The sequence below is a fragment of the Ursus maritimus genome, unplaced genomic scaffold, assembly GCF_017311325.1.
Source record: "Ursus maritimus isolate PB19 unplaced genomic scaffold, ASM1731132v1 scaffold_36, whole genome shotgun sequence".
Classification (NCBI taxonomy): Eukaryota; Metazoa; Chordata; class Mammalia; order Carnivora; family Ursidae; genus Ursus; species Ursus maritimus.
In genome coordinates this window covers 11,406,297-11,425,649 of record NW_024426230.1, presented here as the reverse complement: position 1 = coordinate 11,425,649, position 19,353 = coordinate 11,406,297, and the positions used below count along the sequence as shown (strand labels likewise).

Here is a 19,353-nt window from a genome sequence, read left to right as displayed (position 1 = left end):
TGAGGGTGTATTTTCCCTCTTCTGATCACCCCTCCCCAACTTGTGCATGCACCCGCTCTCTCTCCCTAAAAAAAAAAAAAAGACTGAAACCTGAGAGTTTCAGTGCAAAGTAAGTTTGTAAACATTGTTTAAATGATCTCTCTTACAGATTCCCAACTCACGTTAGCATATGAGAGTTCTGAGGAGACTTACAATAAATAAACTGAATAGTTTTTTTAACCCAGAATTCCCCCAAATTTATCTGACTACAGAACTCTCCTTTCAAGTTATTTCTATCATCATCATGAAGAACGAGTATTCTTTGGAGAACACTGGAGAGTGTCTGCAGAAACACTGTACTAGACATTTCTCTCTATGATGAAGTCAATCCAATAGTCATAACCCTTTGAGTAAAAGCTTTCAAACAGCTACAAACCTACCTAACAATATTCTTCCAGTCTAAATTTTTCCCCATCTTGTCCACAAGAACACAGTGAAACTATCCACTTGCAAATATTGAGAACATTGTCCTCTAAATCAAGTAATTGGCCATCTTACCTTGATCATTCATACTATCCATTATCGTCATTAATTTCTTTAGCCTTGCCATTGACTCCTGTTCATTTCCTTTGCTCATAAAGTCTGTTCCAAAACCAGGGATCATCCCCTAAAACAAATATATTTAAACATAAAATCAAAAACAGCTTGAGATTAAATTGTTCAGAATGTTCACATGTAACTACTGGCTTTAATTTTGACACTAAGTTTTTAAAATGTTTTTTTTACCCAAATAGCAAAAATAATGAAAGCGAATGCATCTATTCTTTAAAAAATTAATGAAAGAAGAAGGTAGGAAAAAAAAACTTTTTAGGATAACTAACCAAGATCTGACTGAAGGGGCCCATTTTCATGATATTTTGAAATTGTTCATACATGTCTCGCAACGTAAACTGACCTGAAATACAATAGAAATGGTTCAGACATATTAGAGAATGTACATTTCCATTCAATAAACTTAATCTTTTCCTTAGTCATGGGTTCATCTTGAAGCACACTTGCAAAACATCTAATCAATAAACATTCCTGAGCAGTTACTATGGGCAAGATCATAGGATGCATGCAGTAGAAAATATACAGATACACAGACAGATTCTACCCTAGAGAAGCTTACATTCTATCGGAGAAGATGAACAAAAACAAATATACACAAAACTTGAAAACAAGACAAACTCTACCCACCAGGATGACTAAAACGCCTGACAACACGAAGTTAAAGAACATGTGGAGCAAGCAGAACTCTCATGTATTGCTGGTGAGAATGTAAAATGGCGTCACACTTTAGAAGACTATTTGGCGTTTCCTAAACAACTTGGCTGTCCACGGACAGGAAAACGATAGACTATGGATAAAATATTACTCAGCGATTAAAGAACAAGCTACAGGTACATGCAACTAAATGGATGAATGTCAAAAGCTTATGCTGAATGAAAGAAGCTAGGTAAGAGGGGGGAAGGACATAACTCTAGGATTCCTACAATATGATGTACTTACTGGGAAGAATGAGCAAACTTTCTAGTTAATAGAAATGTTGCTTCCTGATGGATATGGGTTATTATGCATTTGTCAAAATTGATGGAATCATATCCTTAGGAACCAAGCATTTTGTTACATGTAAATTAACTTCAATTAATAACAACAACAATCCAGAGTATTTTCTATTTATGCCCTAAAGATATACCTGTAAAAGGTATTTGGGTTTAGCCATTCTGAATTTAAGTGGCAGTACAATATTTTAAAGGAAATGTTAGAGCAGGCAGCTAGAAATGCAAAATTAAACAGTGGTAGAAAAAGTTAAGGCTGAAATACATATTTGGCCATTATACAGAAGTGACCACTGAAGCCATGATAGTCTAAGAAATCCACTGTCATGGAACCCAAGTGAAGACTTTGAAAACAAAAGAAAGATAACACTTAAATACTGGGAACCAAGGAAAAAAAGAAAGGTTACTACTTGGTGACCTCAGAAATTAGTAGAATGCTAATAGCAGAAGCAAAATGCAGACATAAGGCGAGACCTAAGAGTCAAAAAGTAGACTGACTAGGGATATAATTTAGTGGGCTGGTGGAAGCAGTGGTAAGGCTGTTCAGTATAGAGGGAGGTGGGGAAAAGAACCTGGCAATGAGGGATAGAATATTTATTAAAGATCTAAGTGCCAGAACTGTGCTAGGTACTGTAATAAAAGGTGAGGAACAAAGCTATGAAACTTACCTTCACCCTCAAGCAGGGAAGATAGATATCTAATAATTTTGATGAATAATACAAAAATTACAAGGCGCATGGAAACATATAGCAGAGAGTTCTAACTCAGTCCAGGGATCAGGCATAATGTCCCTAAAGAAGGAGAGACTGAAGTATGAGTAGGAGTTAGCCAGCGTGGCTGGGGAGAGGACGGTGGAAGTAGGAAGAATAGAGGACACCTGTCTAATAGGCAAAAGCACAGGGTAACAGACAGCAATGTAACTTGGAGAAGCTGAGTGAAATTCAGCATGAATGGCACATGGGAGGTTAAGAAGAACATCAAAAATGATATGGAAGATGTGGGCTAGGTGGTAAAGTCATTTTTTTTCATCTCTACACCCAATGTGGGGCTCAAATTCACAACTCTGAGATCAAGAGTCGCATGCTCCTCCAACTGAGCCAGCCAGGCGCCCCAATGGTAGAGTCATTTAAAAACATTCTAAGGGCAACGGGAAGCCACTGAAAGACAAGAAAGGCAGTAATGGAATCAAACTTGCATTTTTCAAAGATCATTTGGCTACAATGAAATGATCTATGAAAAACAGATCCAAGGGGAAGAATCCAAGAAACAGGAAGATAATTAAAATTTGAATAAACAATCTAGGCAAGAGAAAAACTTGCATAATTGTAGGAGCTGGAGAGAAGGAATGGAATGAAGGTATTTAGGAGGCAGAATTACTAGGACGAGCTGACTGATGGGAAAAGGAATGGGCAGAACTAGGAAGAAATAAGAGAGTCCATGACAATACCCAAGTGCCTCTGGCAATAAGACATTAGCATTCATTGATTATAAAAACAGGGTGAGACATTAGGATGGGAAGATACGGATATGCTGAATTTGAAGTGTCAATGGAACATCCAAGAATGGTCTGGGAAACAGAAAGATACCAATCTGAAGCTCTAGAGAAAAGATGGCCTACCACTGATCCCTGAAGAACACCAACATTTAAGAGAGGGATAAAGGCATTCGTAACTGACAAGGTTAGGGAAAAAGAGCAAAAAGCGGGATAGTATGTGACCAAGGAAACTGACAGTAAGATCATTTGAAGAAAAACAGAAATGGTCAATAATAATATATGCTGAAAGCTTCTGATTTTATATGCAACAGCTGATTTAATCTTCACAACTCTACAAAGAAGATATTTAGTACCTTACCTATTTTTTACAGATAAGGAAATTAAGGTTAAGTAATTTGAAAAAGTTATACAGCTAAAAATAGATCAGATATAAATTCAGGTATGATAGATTTAAGAAATTGAGCTCTTAATACCAACGTATATTCTCTACAGGAGTGGTCTTTAATGTGGTGTGAAAAAAATGTGTGTGCTTTCATGGAGCACTGGGTGTTATACGCAAACAATGAATCATGGAACACTACATCAAAAACTAATGATGTACTGTATGGTGATTAACATAACATAATAAAAAATTTTTTTAAAAATGTGTGTGCTTAATCTCATTCTTTTAAATTTCTTTATATTTTATTATATATATAATATATACACATACACACACACACATCATTTATAAGTAAACAGATTAGGAAGAATGTTCCAACTTACATTTAACCTGTTCTACTTCAAGAAACCCAATGAAAACCTCAATTTTAACCTTAAGGCAATTTGATTACAAGGAAGAAAATAAAAACACTCAATTCTACAATTGTTCACATATCTGAGATTTAAAATTATTTGCATATAAATCATGTAGGAAATAAACATTTGACGAATTGAACTTTAATCACAGATTTATCATTTCAAACAAATTAACAGTAGCTTTTTCAAAAAGAAATCATGGGAAGACATCTGAGAGCAAATGCTTTTGCTTCTCATATACCATGTTTCAACTTCTCTATAAGTGCTTCATTGTCATCCAACTTCAACTCATTGACTTTATCTATCAGTCCTTCAATGTCGCCCATACCTACAAGACCAAAAAAAAGAGAAAAATTAACAACAGTATATGCTGCTTTACATTATACAAAATACATGCACACAGATAATACCCCTGTGAGACAGCAGGTCAGATATTCCTACTATACTTTACAGGTGAGAAAACAACCTCAAGAGGTTAAGTGACAAAGCAGGGACTCCAGCCCAGGGTTTTATTCCCAATTCCATGCTAACTCTATTACCTGGTACAAAAAGTTTTACTACCACTCCCCCCGCTATTACCACAACTACATATTTTTGTACGGTGCTCTCAAACTTTTCCAAAGAACTTTCCGTCTAATAGCTCATTCTACCACTCTAACCAGAAGAAGCAGAAAACCATTATCCTTACTTTTTACAGGTGAGGAAGATAAATCATAGAAGCTAATGATTTTCCTGAACTAGTCAATGAGAGCGTAGGATTAAAATCCCAATCTGTCCTAAATATCCATGCTATTTCTTGGAGATTTTTCTATATCCCCACCACTGTACATACCAAGAAGCTTGCTGATGAAAGGCTGTGTTTTGAAAGGTTCAAAGTCATCTATGTGTTCCCCTGTACCAATGAAAATAATTGGACTTTTTGTGGCAGCAACTCTGTAAAGAAAAAGAAAACATGAAATAATTTTAAAAAGGCAAACAAATTTCTAGCAGATTTCAAAGTAATGAGACAAAGTTCAAGTTTCTTTTCACTTGTTAAAACAGAACTATATCAGAAAGACTCCAAAATTCTGATTCTATTTAAACTTCTTTTATAGACCATATTAGGTCCACTACTGGAATATATCTTTTTTTTTTAATTTTTAAAATTTGACTCTATATTGGAATATATTTTAAATGATCAATAAGAAAGCTATAAATACACACACACACACACACACACACACACACACACACCCATATAAGCCCAAGACGTAGGACAATAGCATCAATGACACTTACGCACTGAGTGCACCACCTCCTTTTGCATGGCCATCAAGTTTCGTCACTATTACGGAGGCTACGTCTACTTTATCTTTAAAAGCCTTTGCCTGGGCTTCACAAGCCTGCCCAATGGAGGCATCCATCACATAAACAATGTTATCAGGTTGCTAGAAAATTTAAATAAGAAAGAGACATATTTTTACTGCTCTTAAGTAAATTTCATCATTAGAAGCTATAGAAAAATATTTAATATAAATAATTATTCATTAAATCAATAAATATTTATTGAGAGAGTACTACGTATTAGGCACCATTTAGGTCCTGAGACAGATAAACGAGAAAATCCCTGTCCTTGTAAGACTTATATTCTAGTCAGAAGAGACAGAAAATCAATGGGCAAGTAAACACTGCAGACGTATGACAATTAAAATGGGATAGAGAGTATCAGTTTTGAGGTGTCGGAGACTTCTTTAGGTAGGGAAGCCGGGGGGGGGGGGGGTTTTCCCTCCNCTCTCCGGAGGTAACATTTGAGATGAGGCCTGAATAAAGAGGAAAAAAGCTATGCAAAGATCTGGAGGAATCACATTCTAGGCAAACGAATACTAGAAGTAAGTAAGAGGAAAAAAGTAGAAAAGTATGCACTAAAATCAAAATGAGTAAAACAGGTGAGGTTTTTCCCCTTAGCTCTGCTCAACTAGGTCAAAATAATGGCATGGCTAAAAAGAAACTTACTAGCATCAACCATTAGCTAAAGAATTACTGCCAACTCCTCAATGGCAAAACATGGGTTCATGGGCAAAATACATTCTACAGATCATCTAGAAACTCTTTTCCCTAAATTATTTCCATCACAATTTTAAAGAGGCGCTAAATGATCATTAACATTTTTAAATGCTTCATTTTGAAAATCAAAATTCATCTAAAGTAAATGTCCCAATTTAATTTAAATAATTTACAGAAAGAAAATTCAATAGATGGGGTGCCTGGGTGGCTCAGTGAATTAAGCATCTGCCTTTGGCTCCGGTTGTGATCCTGGAGTCCCAGGATCAAGCCCCCCTCAGGCTCCCTGCTTAGCAGGGAGTCTGCTTCTCCCTCTCCCTCTGCCTCTCCCCCTGCTCCTTCTCTCTCTGTCTCTCTCTCTCTCTTCTTCTCTCTCAAATAAATAAATAAAATCTTAAAAAAAAAAAATAAGAGACTGCCCTAGTAACAGAGGCTGAATAAAGCATTCTTAAAAAAAATTCAATAGATATTAAAGGTTAATTCTAAATTTTTGTTTCTTGTTTTTTCCTATATATACAGTAAGATGACTGAGAAAGGAAAATTTTTTTGATACTTACTCATGAAAATTTCATATCTAGTGTAGAGAAAATTAAATCCTTACCATACAGATACACATACCGAAAATAGAAATAAATTATTTGGAATCTATCATACAGGAAAAAAAAATTTATATAGATCTTAAACACAATCAGGTTGTAACTAAATTAACCAAAGTCCTTACAATGTTGTTAAATTGAAAGTTACTTACTATAGCATTAGCAACTTGAAGCATTTCTTCAAACAAAGAGTCTTCCTGTTTATGGCGGCCACTTGTATCAACAATAATAATTTCAAAATTTTCATTTTTGAATTTCTCCACTCCTTCAGAGGCAATGATAACAGGATCCATTTCCGTATAGCTATTTAACAAGGACAAATGATTTAACAACAACCATAAAGCAAAACTTCCAATTATTAATAATTTGGCAACCGTTGGTGTACTTTTAATCTATTCTGAAAAAGTCATAATGATCACAATTTCAATTTAGAAGAAAATCTAATAAATACTAAAAATAGCAAACAAAACAATAAAAAATAAAAATAAAGACAGCAAACCACTCCTAGAGCAACATAAAGCAATATCCAGTTTCCCAATTACAAAATTCTATGTGATTCTGCTGCATGTCTTATCTGAATGAGTTGTGCTTCCCTCAAATACTTTTTATATTTTCTTTAATAAATAAATGTTTCACACATGCTTTCCCATTTAACACCCTTTTGTAAGCATTTTACAAAACCATTAAATAATCTTGTAAAACATGACTTTTAGGCTACATAACACTCCATCATATGGCTATACTATCATTCATTAAAGAAATGCCCTATTGTTGGTCATCTGAAGTATTTCCAATTTCTTAGTATTAAAAATAATAGCCAATATAAAGAGTTCATAATGTTGTTTCTTTGATATTGTTATGACATATTCCTACAGCTTGAATTTGGATCACATGATCTGTAATTTAGCCTTTGATTTCTTTTTTGTTGATTTTGATGGGAGTTCTCTGGGCCTCCTGGATTTGGATGTCTGTTTCCTTCCCCAGATTAGGAAGTTTTCAGATATTTCCTCGAATAAATTTTCTGCCCCCTTTTCTCTCACTTCTTCTGGGACTCCTATAACACGAGTGTTATTACATTTAATGGGTAAGCTTTCGGTTTCTAAAAGGAAAATGTCTTCCATAAAAGTTTAATTTCATTCCTAATATAACCACATTCCTAATATAACCACATTTTCACCATCCTCAAAAACCTTTTCTTTCTTTTTTTTTTTTTTTAGATTTTATTTATTTATTTGACAGAGATAGAGACAGCCATCGAGAGAGGGAACACAAGCAGGGGGAGTGGGAGAGGAAGAAGCAGGCTCACAGCGGAGGAGCCTGATGTGGGGCTTGATCCCACAACGCCGGGATCACGCCCTGAGCCGAAGGCAGACGCTCAACCGCTGTGCCACCCAGACGCCCCCTCAAAAACCTTTTCAACTTGAAAATCAAGAAATGAGATCACATTTTAATCTGCACTGTTTTCAGAAGCGGCAACTTTTTATACAGATCAATACTGTCAAATGAAAAGACATATGTTAAAAAAAAAAAAAGTTTTCCCCCTAAATTAACAATAAAAATTAGGTAGGAAGGCATTTAATAATATTATCGTGTGAGATTTAAATGAAGAAAATTACTATATTCAAGGGCAAATTTTTAAAGCAAAATGACATAGGAAGTTCTCAAACTGAACAATACAAATATAGTAAATGTGTCAGTTCTCCACTAACTTAATCGGTTTCAATATAGTTCCAAGCAAAATTTTGGAAGATTTTTCTTTTTGGAACTTAATAAGGAATTTTTAAATTTAATCTAGGAAAATAAGCAGATGAGAATAGGCAAGAGAATGTTGAAAAAAGAGATTAGCATTACCAGGTATTTTTAAATATGCTAAAGATACAATTAAAATATATGAACATACAAAGAAATATGATCGCATACAAGCATACAATGGAATTGCAATGATGTCATAAAGAATTACCTTAAACCGTATACGGTCTATTCCAGAATTACTACGATCCCGTTTTTTTGTATGTGTTAATGAAGTACAATACATTTATATAGGAAAGTTGCACAAATTATAAACTCAGTGAATTTTCACAAAGCAAACACACCCAGATCAAGAAACAACATAACCAGGGCGCCTGGGTGGCACAGCGGTTAAGCGTCTGCCTTCGGCTCAGGGCGTGATCCCGGCGATCTGGGATCGAGCCCCACATCAGGCTCTTCTGCTATGAGCCTGCTTCTTCCTCTCCCACTCCCCCTGCTTGTGTTCCCTCTCTCGCTGGCTGTCTCTATCTCTGTCGAATAAATAAATAAAATCTTTAAAAAAAAAAAAAAAGAAAAAGAAACGACATAACCGGCACCACACTCCATCCCAAGAGTACTCACAATCTTGTAATAACATCCCATTTGTAATCAACTGTATAGTGGTCTACTGATAAACAGTAAGATACACTATTTTAAGTGTTCATTTTGATGAGTTTTGACAAATTTACATATAACCATTATCACAACAAAGTACAAAGCACTGTAAGACTCCATTTCAATTTAAGATTATCTATCTACCTATATCTGTGTATTCGTTTGTACCGACATTGAAAAAAATCACAGGTGGCCATGCTAAAAACTGGGAAGTGAAACTGTAAGTGCTTTCACTTCTTTAAAAGTTTTAAGTAATACAGTTTAAAAAAAAAAATACAGAACAAATGATAATATAACAAACGGTCCTGTATATACCACCCCCTAAAATAGGTGTTAATATGTAAATTTAACAACAGAGATGCAGTTCAAATTCTTCCTCAGTCCCACTTCCTTCAGTCCTCCTAGAGGAAACAATGATCACCAATACTTTACTCCATACATGTATTAGGTTTCTTAAACTTACATGAGCAAAGGAGAAATTATTTAGTAAATGGTACTGAGAATACTGTTTAGAAATGCTCTGGCTTTGGCCAATAGTTAATTATCCGCTAAATTATTTACAAATTTTGAACTCTAAAGATGCAACTGTTTATTATCCCTTGATATTTTTTACCCCTTGATTTTTAAATCTATATTAGAAACAGTGCTTATCTGAAAAATAAAATTCTTAACATTATTCTTTAATCTGCCTATTAGAAATCATAAAAAAAACTAAAAGAAAAAAATTTTAAATAAAGAATATAGGATCAGCCGAAGTTCATTAGCATTTCTGGCCAGCCAAAAAGTGTAAGGCAAGGACTAATAAAATGATATCATTCATTCAATTACCTCAAATTGTAGCTTCTTTTAACTTTCTAAGAAACCATTTATATTAATAATGTTAAGAAAAATGCTATCCCCTGAAAAAGTCCTAAATTCCATCTAGACTCGATTCTTTTCATTAATCATTCTAACATGTATAAACTACCTAACTGAACTACTGTATCAAATGAAAGATAGCAATGATGTGAGAATCTCCATCTGAGATAATTATAAATTATAAGCTATTTTAGGCTGATCAAACACAAACTTTTAAAAATTATGTACTAAAGAAACGGTATGGAATTCACTGGTGTGTTTAATCAAGGAATGCTTCAGATAGGTCTTAGAAGATTAGGGAAGCAAGTAAGAAAGCATACAAGGCAGGATGATAAGTACAGGCAGATTATAAACTAAACTATGTCCACTCTGATCTATCAGGCTGGATCAGAAAAGTCGTGTTATAATAATAAAAGATAACAATTTATTAATTATACCCCCACTTTGTTCCAGGAAGACTTAAACTTCTAAGTAAATATTAAAATGTGACCAGGTAGATAAAACAAAAACTCAGACAAGATGAGACACATGAGTGAATATCAAAATAAAAACCAGAAACCCACCTTCCATAGAATGGGATTCTTGCTTTGGTAGCATTCTGTTTTAGTTGGTCAAAAGCTCCTATAAGATAAAGAGTTAATGAGTCCTCAAACTTGAAAATAAAAATTACAGAGAACTGTTTTCAAATTTCAACATATTACCTGCTCTGAATGTGTCTGCACATATTAAACAGGTCTTCCAACCTTTCCTCTGGTAATAATATGCTAACTGGGAAAGGAACATTTAAAAAATACAATATCAATAACTACAAGTTATTATACACATAATTTTTGTTTACCTTGTTATTTACTTAAAGATTAAAGTAAAACTGCTCATATTCTCCTGAAAGTAATATTATTACATTGTTTTAAGTTTTTGTTTGAATTCCAGTTAGTTAATAAATAGTATTACACTAGGTTTCCATACATAACCTAGTGCTCATCTCAGCAAGTGCCCTCCTTAATCCCCATCACCTATTTCACCCATCACCTCCCCTCTGGTAACCATCAGAGTTTGTTCTCATTATATAATTAAGAATCTGTTTCTTGCTTTGTGTCTGTCTCTTTTTCCCCCCACTTTGCTCATTTCATTTCTTAAATTCCACATATAAGTGAAATCATATGGTATTTGTCTTTCTCTTATTTCACTTAGCATAATATTCCATCCATGTCATAGCAAATGGCAAGATTTCATTCTTTTTATGGCTGAGTAATATTGTGTGTATATGTGTGTCACACAGGCAGAGCAGGACATGAGGCTCAGTCTCATGACCCTGAGATCACGACCTGAACAGAAATCCAGAGTCAGACACTCAACTGACTGAGCCACCCAGGCTCCCCTATTATTACATTTTTGAATTCAGCAAATTTGCTAAAGGGTTTAAATTCTAACTGCCATCCAGTAACTTTCAAAGGATATAAAATGATCAAGGAATACATGACCATAGTGAAAAATGTAATGTTAATTAAGTAAAAACAAACAGTAACATAACTCTCTAAGAAATAATCCTTTTCTCTTTTTTTCTAGACTATAACATAGTTGAGGCTTGTAAAACAAAATCTGGTAACAAACTTGAGGCACTGCATTCCAGAGAAAGAGGTGGTATAATGAATTAAAAATTAGTAGAAGGATATGTTAAATGAAGATCTAGATTATGTTGCGGGGGACACTGTAAAAAGGGAGCCTTGAACCATGGGAGATAAGGTCAACTTTCCATGTTTTCTTCTCCAAAAATCATATCCTCACTTCCTTAAAGGATAGGAACAGTCTCTTTGGTAAAAGAAACAGCATAGTTATATAAAAGTCCACCATTCTTACAAAAAGCAACCACATGGGAGACTCTGGGATTCTTTCTATCATACAAAAAGCTATTACAAAAACATTATCAATATATTAAGTAACACAAAATTGTAAAGCAACAATACTAGCCTGGCTTTGACATAAAACAATTTACACAAACATATCTTCTCCATGACTTTTTTCTAAGACTAAGTATAATTTACCTTTGAACATGTTGTCGTTTTACCACTTCCTTGCAATCCAACAAACATGATCACATTCTGTTTTCCTTTAGTGGGTGTCCATGCTTTAACTCCAGGGTCTACAAGCTAGGTACCAAAAATAAAATAAAAATAAAATGAGGTTAACATATGCTTACATCCAAAATCCCTCTCTCTACAACTTCTAAATTGTAAAAATAATTTAAAGACATTTTAGTATAAAAGGCAACCATAATCCTACCATTCTAATACAAATTGACTATTTCCCTCTCTGTACACACTTGGTAAAATTTAATGAATATAAAACAATGCATTGCAAAGTCATAAGTAAGCCTGTACTCCCAAACCAACTCAGAGAAGGGATCTCAAAACCTCTTTTTCGAACAAGCTGGAGTGTGGACAGTGAGACCAACTTTGAGCCAAAGGAGCAATCTACATCAGCATTGCAGAAATATAAAAATATACGTGCAGGTCGCATATGAATTTTTAAATTGCTAGTAGTGACATTAAAGAAAGTGAAAATAAGTGATATTAATTTTAATACTTTATTTAACCCAATATATTAAAATGCTATCACTTCAACACATAACCTATATTTAAAAATTAACAAGATATTTTATATTCCCTTTTTCCATAGGAGGTCTTCAAATTGGGCATTTTTTTCATACTTACAGCACATCCCAATGCAGACTAACTACACTACAAGTGCTCGATAACTACATGGGGCTAGCAGCTGCCAAACGGGACAACACCTATCTTCATGCTCAACGTAATAAATGTTTATGAAGAGCAAAGTTACAAATTACATGTGAAAGATTTTCCAGGTCAGTCAGATATCAAATTCTCCAGTGCCAAACCTACTGTTCTAGGAAGTGATTATATTTAGAGGGCTGGTAAAAAACAACCGCCAGTTTCATGAGTCAGTGAGACATTAAGGTTCGTATATGGACAGCCCCCAAACCGATAAGCATGAGGCCTTTCTAAAAGTTCATTTAAAAAAACAATTCCTTTGCAAGTCAGTTGTTTAGAGCTGGAAGCATGTATCTCCACCTGATAATAAAGCCATAATTGCAGTTAATGCCCTAGACCAGAGACCGGCAAACTATGTGTGAATAAGGTTTTTATGGAACATCACCATGCCCACTCATGGACTGCTTTTGTCCTACGACAGCAGGGCAGGGTAGCTGCAACAGAAATCATACGGCCCACGAAGCCTAAACTATCTCGTCCTTAAGAGAAAGTCTGCAAAACCCGTGAGACTATATAAAGATCACACGGTCCGTATTATACCTGAATTTCAAGGGCAAGCCAGGTGGTAGCAAAGGGAGGAAAAGAGAACACATTTTGTTATCTCTTTTCCAGGCACAGGCCTACCCATAAGGAAACTTCTGAAATAGACACAATCTATCTCAAACATAAATCCACCCCCCCCAGATCCTTTCAGAACACTCATGCTACCCTACATTCACCTCCAGTCTCCCTATCTCGCAGCAGAAGCACTCAGCTCTCTATGAACCTAAATTTGGAACATATGTGTTTTAGTGACTAATTATTTTATAAATCTAACTTCTATTCCTCCATTCCTCCAACAGCAGGACTTTTCAGTCTCAGGACTCCTTTATAATTATAGTTCTTAAGTTTAGCTGCAATGTAGGATCTGAAACCATATAAACGTCATACTCCATTACATTAAAATCTGTTATTCTATCTTCCACTTTGAATGTATCTTATGCTGGTGCATGATTTTATAACATCATGTATCAGTCACTGACATCAAAAAAATTTATTGTATCAATACTGATCTCATCAGAAATGTATTAAGATCCTGTCAAACATGTGGTGGAGATACAAGTTTCTAGTTTTCACTGGAAAGCTCCAATTTTATCACTGGACACAATATTGTTATTTATTTGCCTTAAAGTGACAAGCTCACTTCACCTGAAAATCTTATTCAAGTCTGAATTACCACAGATTATCTGCCTGTTTGTTGACATACAAATGGTATTTAATGAAAGCAGCAGCTAGCTCAGCTTGCAATCAAATAATCACACGTGTGCCTTCCTCAAGACAACCATCAAATTTCAGTATGCAGCAAGAGAGCTTTCTATATACATCTCATTTCATCCCATAAAATCATACAAAGACGTGTATACTCAAAGGTTAAGATTTAATACAACTAATAACTTCTGCTCCATCATGGGCATTCTTAAGTAAAACAGGCTTTTTTTTTCCCCCTGCAAGTGTGTACTAGTAAAGAGTACAATGACTACTAGCATACTTGGCTGCTACTGCCTTGATTACATGCTAGGGAATTTTACCCACCATTGCTTTTGCACTATTAGCGTAAATATCGAACAATGAAAAAGGCAAAAACAGGCAAATAATGTCTTAGTGTTATTGTGAAAAGTTTTGACCTTGCTTTGACCACTGCTCTAGACCATAAGCTTCTGAGTATAGGGACCAGTCTAATTTATCTCTGCTATCAGCAGCATGACATACTGCCTAGAATAAAGTAGGTAGTCAATAAATGCTTCTTAACAAAGCAGTTAATGCACCAGAATTGTCTATGCATGCCAAACCCTAAAAACAGACATTTTCACTCACCCTGCACTGACCTCAGGGGCTAGATGAAAAGCAAACTGGAAATAACGTGAGGAGTCCTACAAGGAGTTTGGAGATCAGACCTGTGTCTGCCACTAACTAGCTGTCTCATTTTTTCTCAACTACAAACTGAGAAGTATGACTGGATAAATCCTCTGACCTCTCTCAGGTCTGAATTTCTTTTTTTTATTAATTAGTCTACAAGACTACCTGAAATGATATAACCATCTGAGACACCAGACTTTTTCAAAGTATCAATCAGCTCTGCTGAAACCAAAGGAGTAAATGAAACTATTCGCACAATAAATGGGAAAATACTAGAAGACCACTAGCAGACATATGTTCCTCTAAAGAAAATTTTTTGAGTTCCTTCCTTTTCCCCCCCTACCATTGGACCTGTGCATACTTTTTAAAGCTCTAAGATTTTCACCATAATTTTCATGACCACAGCAGCAACATCAGGTCTAAGGTAATACAAGGCAATAGGTTATATTTACCACGTGCAAAATAAATTTCACTAATTGCTCATAATCTAGGCAAGAGTCGGGATATTTGGTCTTTTCAAAGGGAATTCTGGACACAACGAACAGTTCAGAAAAGAGTGACTTTCCGTACAAAAGTAGGACCTTCAATAGGCAACACCTGATATTAAAGAGGATAAACTCAAGAGAAGCCCTTCCATCAATTAATCTGTAATGAAGTTTTAGTTTTTGTAACCTGACTTTGGGTATTTTTACGGGAAACGTACTGGCCTTTCTTATCTATACTCAGAACTTTGTATTCAGAAAAAGTCTATAACAAAAACAGGCCCCTTTAGAAAAGTTAATAATCCTCCAATTAATATTTTTAATAGAAATGAATATTCTACAAAAACGTAAAAAGTATTCTGAAACAGTATTCCTGTTTGTAGTGCTAATGTATTTTTACCCACTGGAGTCTACGGAGAATCATAGCACAGTCCTGATATACTTTTACCTTCACCAGTTCTTTAAATACAGCGTGCTGAATCATTTTTCTTTTGTTAAGACCAGATGCCATCTCTTCAAGATCAATAGCAGACCTTCATGATGATGGGTTTTGTGGGTAGAAGAGAGAAAAGCCAGTTAAGACACTTTGAAAAAAAGTTTCTGCTCCAAAGAATGTAAAAATATTCAATTATTCACATTAATAGTCTTCTGATTAGCATGCATATAATTACTATAGATTCATAAGTCTATATCATAAAGACTTTACCATGAAATATTAGATACAAGACCTTGGTTAGTTTTTCAAGGCTTTCTTTTGAAAGTCTAAATATTAATTTGTCCTCTATCACTGCAAAGTATAAACTTTATTTTTACAGCATATATATTTTATGCATCTTTACAAACAGCAGAAAATAGGATTGCTTTCCCTAGTTCTAAATGTTTAAGTGCCAGGAGTTCTACATTTATTACCCAGTCTAACAATATGAAAAGGAGACATGGCCTGAACATTACAAGGGCTAGGACTCAAGCAGTTAATTGAGGTGCCTGTATTATTCTATGTGCCCTGCCCCAGTCAGTGCCTCTCCCAAAGAACACAATAACTGAAACAACACACATTACTCCTTCATTCAAATATGGACAGAAAAACCAAAAGGAGAACAAGAACGAATACAATTCTCCAATAATGAAGGAGGCTGATTAATGTCATCTTAAGCCTGAAGAGGATAAAATGGCACCACTTTTCTATGAAGATTGTTAAAAGGCTTTTATATTAAAATACTATACTGTGTATGATTGAATCCATCCAAATAAAGGAGTAGTAAAATGGAAAGAAATCCATAATTAAATGGAAGCCACATGTAGTTTCTTCTTTGAAACATCATTATGGAAACACACTATAAACGCAGTCTTGCAACATATGAGTTCTATTCTTTTCAAATGCTGTACAGCAGAAATGTTTCATGATATAGCAGACTTTTCTAGTTAGCTCCTCATCCCAGTAAACTAAATTTAGTTTGCCTGCTTTTTACCTGATTAATTTAACTTACTTTACATTTTCTCTTAGTTGCTTCACTAGTTTAATATTAACATCTGCTTCCAATAATGCTGTACATACTTCTTTTAGCATAGCATTTAATACCTGTAAATAAATAAATACATAAAAAACAATGGCTGATCAGTCACCATATACTCCCATAGCTTAATAAAAACAATACTACACTGTTAAAGAAAAAAAAAAGTTTGTCAATCAGTGGTAATCTTATCAAACATCTAATCATTTTGTCAAAATAAGACATTCCATTTAGTTTTATTCAACCAAGTATTAACGATCACAATTTTATTCCTACATTAAAGTAACAATAGTAAAGACAATATGTAAGCCGAAGAAAGTTACTACACAATTGATGTTGCCATTGAACGCCTTCTGTGGCTGATACACAGCACTTTATATTCACAATATCTGCTTAATTGGACTACCAGGAAGAAAATGTAGCAAAAGAAAATGACCGGGTCTGATCTAGCAGTCTCACTATTTCTACTCAGAGCAGAGGAACAAAGTTGAAAAGAAAACTACCCTCCATTAGTAACTCACTATCATCACATATTGGCTGAGTTACAAGATGCTGTGGTTAAAAGGTCATAAACTATAAAGTCTTACAAAAAGATGAGGCTTTTGTTGCTCATGTAAGTCAGTCTTTATACACTAAACTGTAAGCTCCATGAGGGCAAGGCTTTTAGTCTGTTTTGTCACTGCTGTATCCCTTGGGCCAGGAAAATGTCTGCAAAAACGTAGGCCCTGGGGCACCTGGCTGACTCAGTCAGTTATAGCACGTGACTCCTGATCTTGGGGTTATGAGTTCGAGCCCCACATTGCATGTAGACAGTACTCAAAAATAAAAACTTTTTTTTTAAGATTTTATTTATTTATTTGGGAGAGAGAGTGCCCTCGGGCACATAAGCGGGGGAGGGGCTGAGGGAGAGGGAGAAACAGACTCCCTGCTGAGCAGGGAGCCTGATGTGGGGCTCAATCCCGATCCTGGGACTCAGGGATCATGACCTGAGCTGAAGGCAGACGCTTAACAAATTAAGGCACCCAGGCACCCCCAAAATAAAATATTAAAAAAAAAAAAATAGGCCCGGAATACTTCTTGAATAATTCCCATCTTCAACTCACTTCATACATCCTACAGAGGCTTATCAGATCTATTTCTCATTAAAGGAGTCTGATAAAAATGGAACTGATCTTTCATTAGAGGGATTTCTTCTTGTTAATTCCCTAGCAGCACAGTACTAAGAACAGAGAAGTTGCCAATTCAAGCAACAGCTGTTACTCTACTTTCCACCAAACTCTTCTCCCTGTTTTTTTTTTCCCCTACTTTAAACATAAACAGCATAAGGGTTACACAACAGAGAAAACTGTTTGGAAGGCTGTTGTTTTATTTATTCTGAATTCCAAAGACTACACAATGGTTTAAGTTATGATTTATCATTTAACAGTAATTATTAGAAAAAGCCCTGGATGAGGAATTAGAAAAAAGATACTAATCCTGGCTCTTTAGATAAATAAACACGTGGAACTGACTCTCTGTTGCTGTTAACTGAGAGGCTGGACTAGCTGAACTCAAAGATGGTCCCAAAATTATTTAATTCCATTAGCTTATTAAAGTATTGATAGCAAATTCTGCATTAGATTTTTTTTTCACTACAGAACTCCTGAATCACTGTACTGTACACCTGAAACTGATATAGCACTATATGTTAACTACACTGGAATAAAAAAAAATTTTTTTTAAGTTCAAAAAACAAATTTTTTTTCAAACCTCCAAGTTAGAAAGCACTTTTTTTCCCTTAGAGAGGAGAGGAAGAAGGATGGAGGGACAATGGGAGAGAGAGAGTCCCAAGCAGGCCCCGTGCCAGCATGGAGCCTGATCTGGGGCTCGATCTCACAAACTCAGCATCATGACCTGAGCTGAAATCAAGAGTCAGATGCTTAACTGACTGAGCCACCCAGGTGCCCCTAGAAAGTACTTTTCATCTATCATTTCGTTTGATCCTTGAAACTATCTTGGAAGGTAAATACTGTTTTCTCATTTTATACATTAAGGAATCTGAAGTTGACTTGCCTAAATTTCTATCACAAGCTACCCAAGTAGGTTGCTAAACAAAGTCTTCTAAAACCAAATTCAGTACTCTCCCATTGGTACCACAAAATATAAAGTATACTAAGGGACTCTCATCTTCTTCAATTGACAAATCATTAAGATACAAAATATGGGGGCAAAAAATGACAGAAAGAACTTTTTTTTCTTTTTTTGGTGGGCAGCAAAGGTTTACTGAGCAATAGCAAAGTGATAGTACAAAGCTCCCAAGGAGGCAGGGGACCCGAGAGGTTGCCTGAGAAAGAAATATTTTAAACTTAAAACAAGAAAGCGAGGAGGAAGAGTATTTCAGAAACCATATAAGGAGTCAGCTTACAAAGTCTAAAAAACAAAACAACAACAACAAAAAAAAACTGAGTGAGGATTTCAGAGAAAATCAAAGTGGACAACATGAAAATATTAGCCTTTTATGTGAATGCTAAATAAAAGTGAAGGAGAAAAACGTGAGATGCGCACACGCCTACCCAAGAAGAAAGAAGCAGGACACTGAAGTTTTGGGCCTATGTCTCTCTAAGCCATTTTCAAAACATAAAATGTATGTCATTTTTACATGTTAGTTAAGATTTGGGGGTTTTTTTGTTTCTTTTATAATTCTTTATAGAAAGTTAAACAGTAAGATGGTCAACTCAATAAAAAACACCATCTAGTGTATCTGGTTTTAAGTTTTTATCTACGGTTATTAAATCTACATCAGAACAAATAGAAGCATAGCGATTACTAACAATTCATCTCCCTGATGCTAGTAATGATGTGCAATCATATATATTTCACACATTTTACATACCTCTTCATTGATGATGGTGGCATTGCTCAATGA

General features: G+C 35.1%; 1 protein-coding gene across 4 annotated transcripts in view; it reads right to left on the bottom strand.

Moving 5' to 3' along the window:
• The window catches only part of SRP54 (signal recognition particle 54), a 38,964-nt gene that overhangs the window by 8,831 nt on the left and 10,780 nt on the right, over positions 1-19,353 (bottom strand). For all 4 annotated transcript variants that reach the window (XM_008694187.2, XM_040620833.1, XM_008694174.2 and 1 more), the window contains 12 exons: positions 19,321-19,353; positions 16,425-16,516; positions 15,386-15,470; positions 11,813-11,917; positions 10,472-10,538; positions 10,334-10,391; positions 6,662-6,812; positions 5,152-5,300; positions 4,706-4,806; positions 4,115-4,201; positions 861-934; positions 538-646 (listed from right to left, as the gene is read on the bottom strand). The exon at positions 19,321-19,353 is cut by the window's right edge and continues 78 nt beyond it. In XM_008694187.2, the coding sequence (XP_008692409.1) occupies positions 538-646; positions 861-934; positions 4,115-4,201; positions 4,706-4,806; positions 5,152-5,300; positions 6,662-6,812; positions 10,334-10,391; positions 10,472-10,538; positions 11,813-11,917; positions 15,386-15,470; positions 16,425-16,516; positions 19,321-19,353 (1,111 nt within the window). The remainder of the gene's footprint in view (positions 1-537; positions 647-860; positions 935-4,114; positions 4,202-4,705; positions 4,807-5,151; positions 5,301-6,661; positions 6,813-10,333; positions 10,392-10,471; positions 10,539-11,812; positions 11,918-15,385; positions 15,471-16,424; positions 16,517-19,320) is intronic.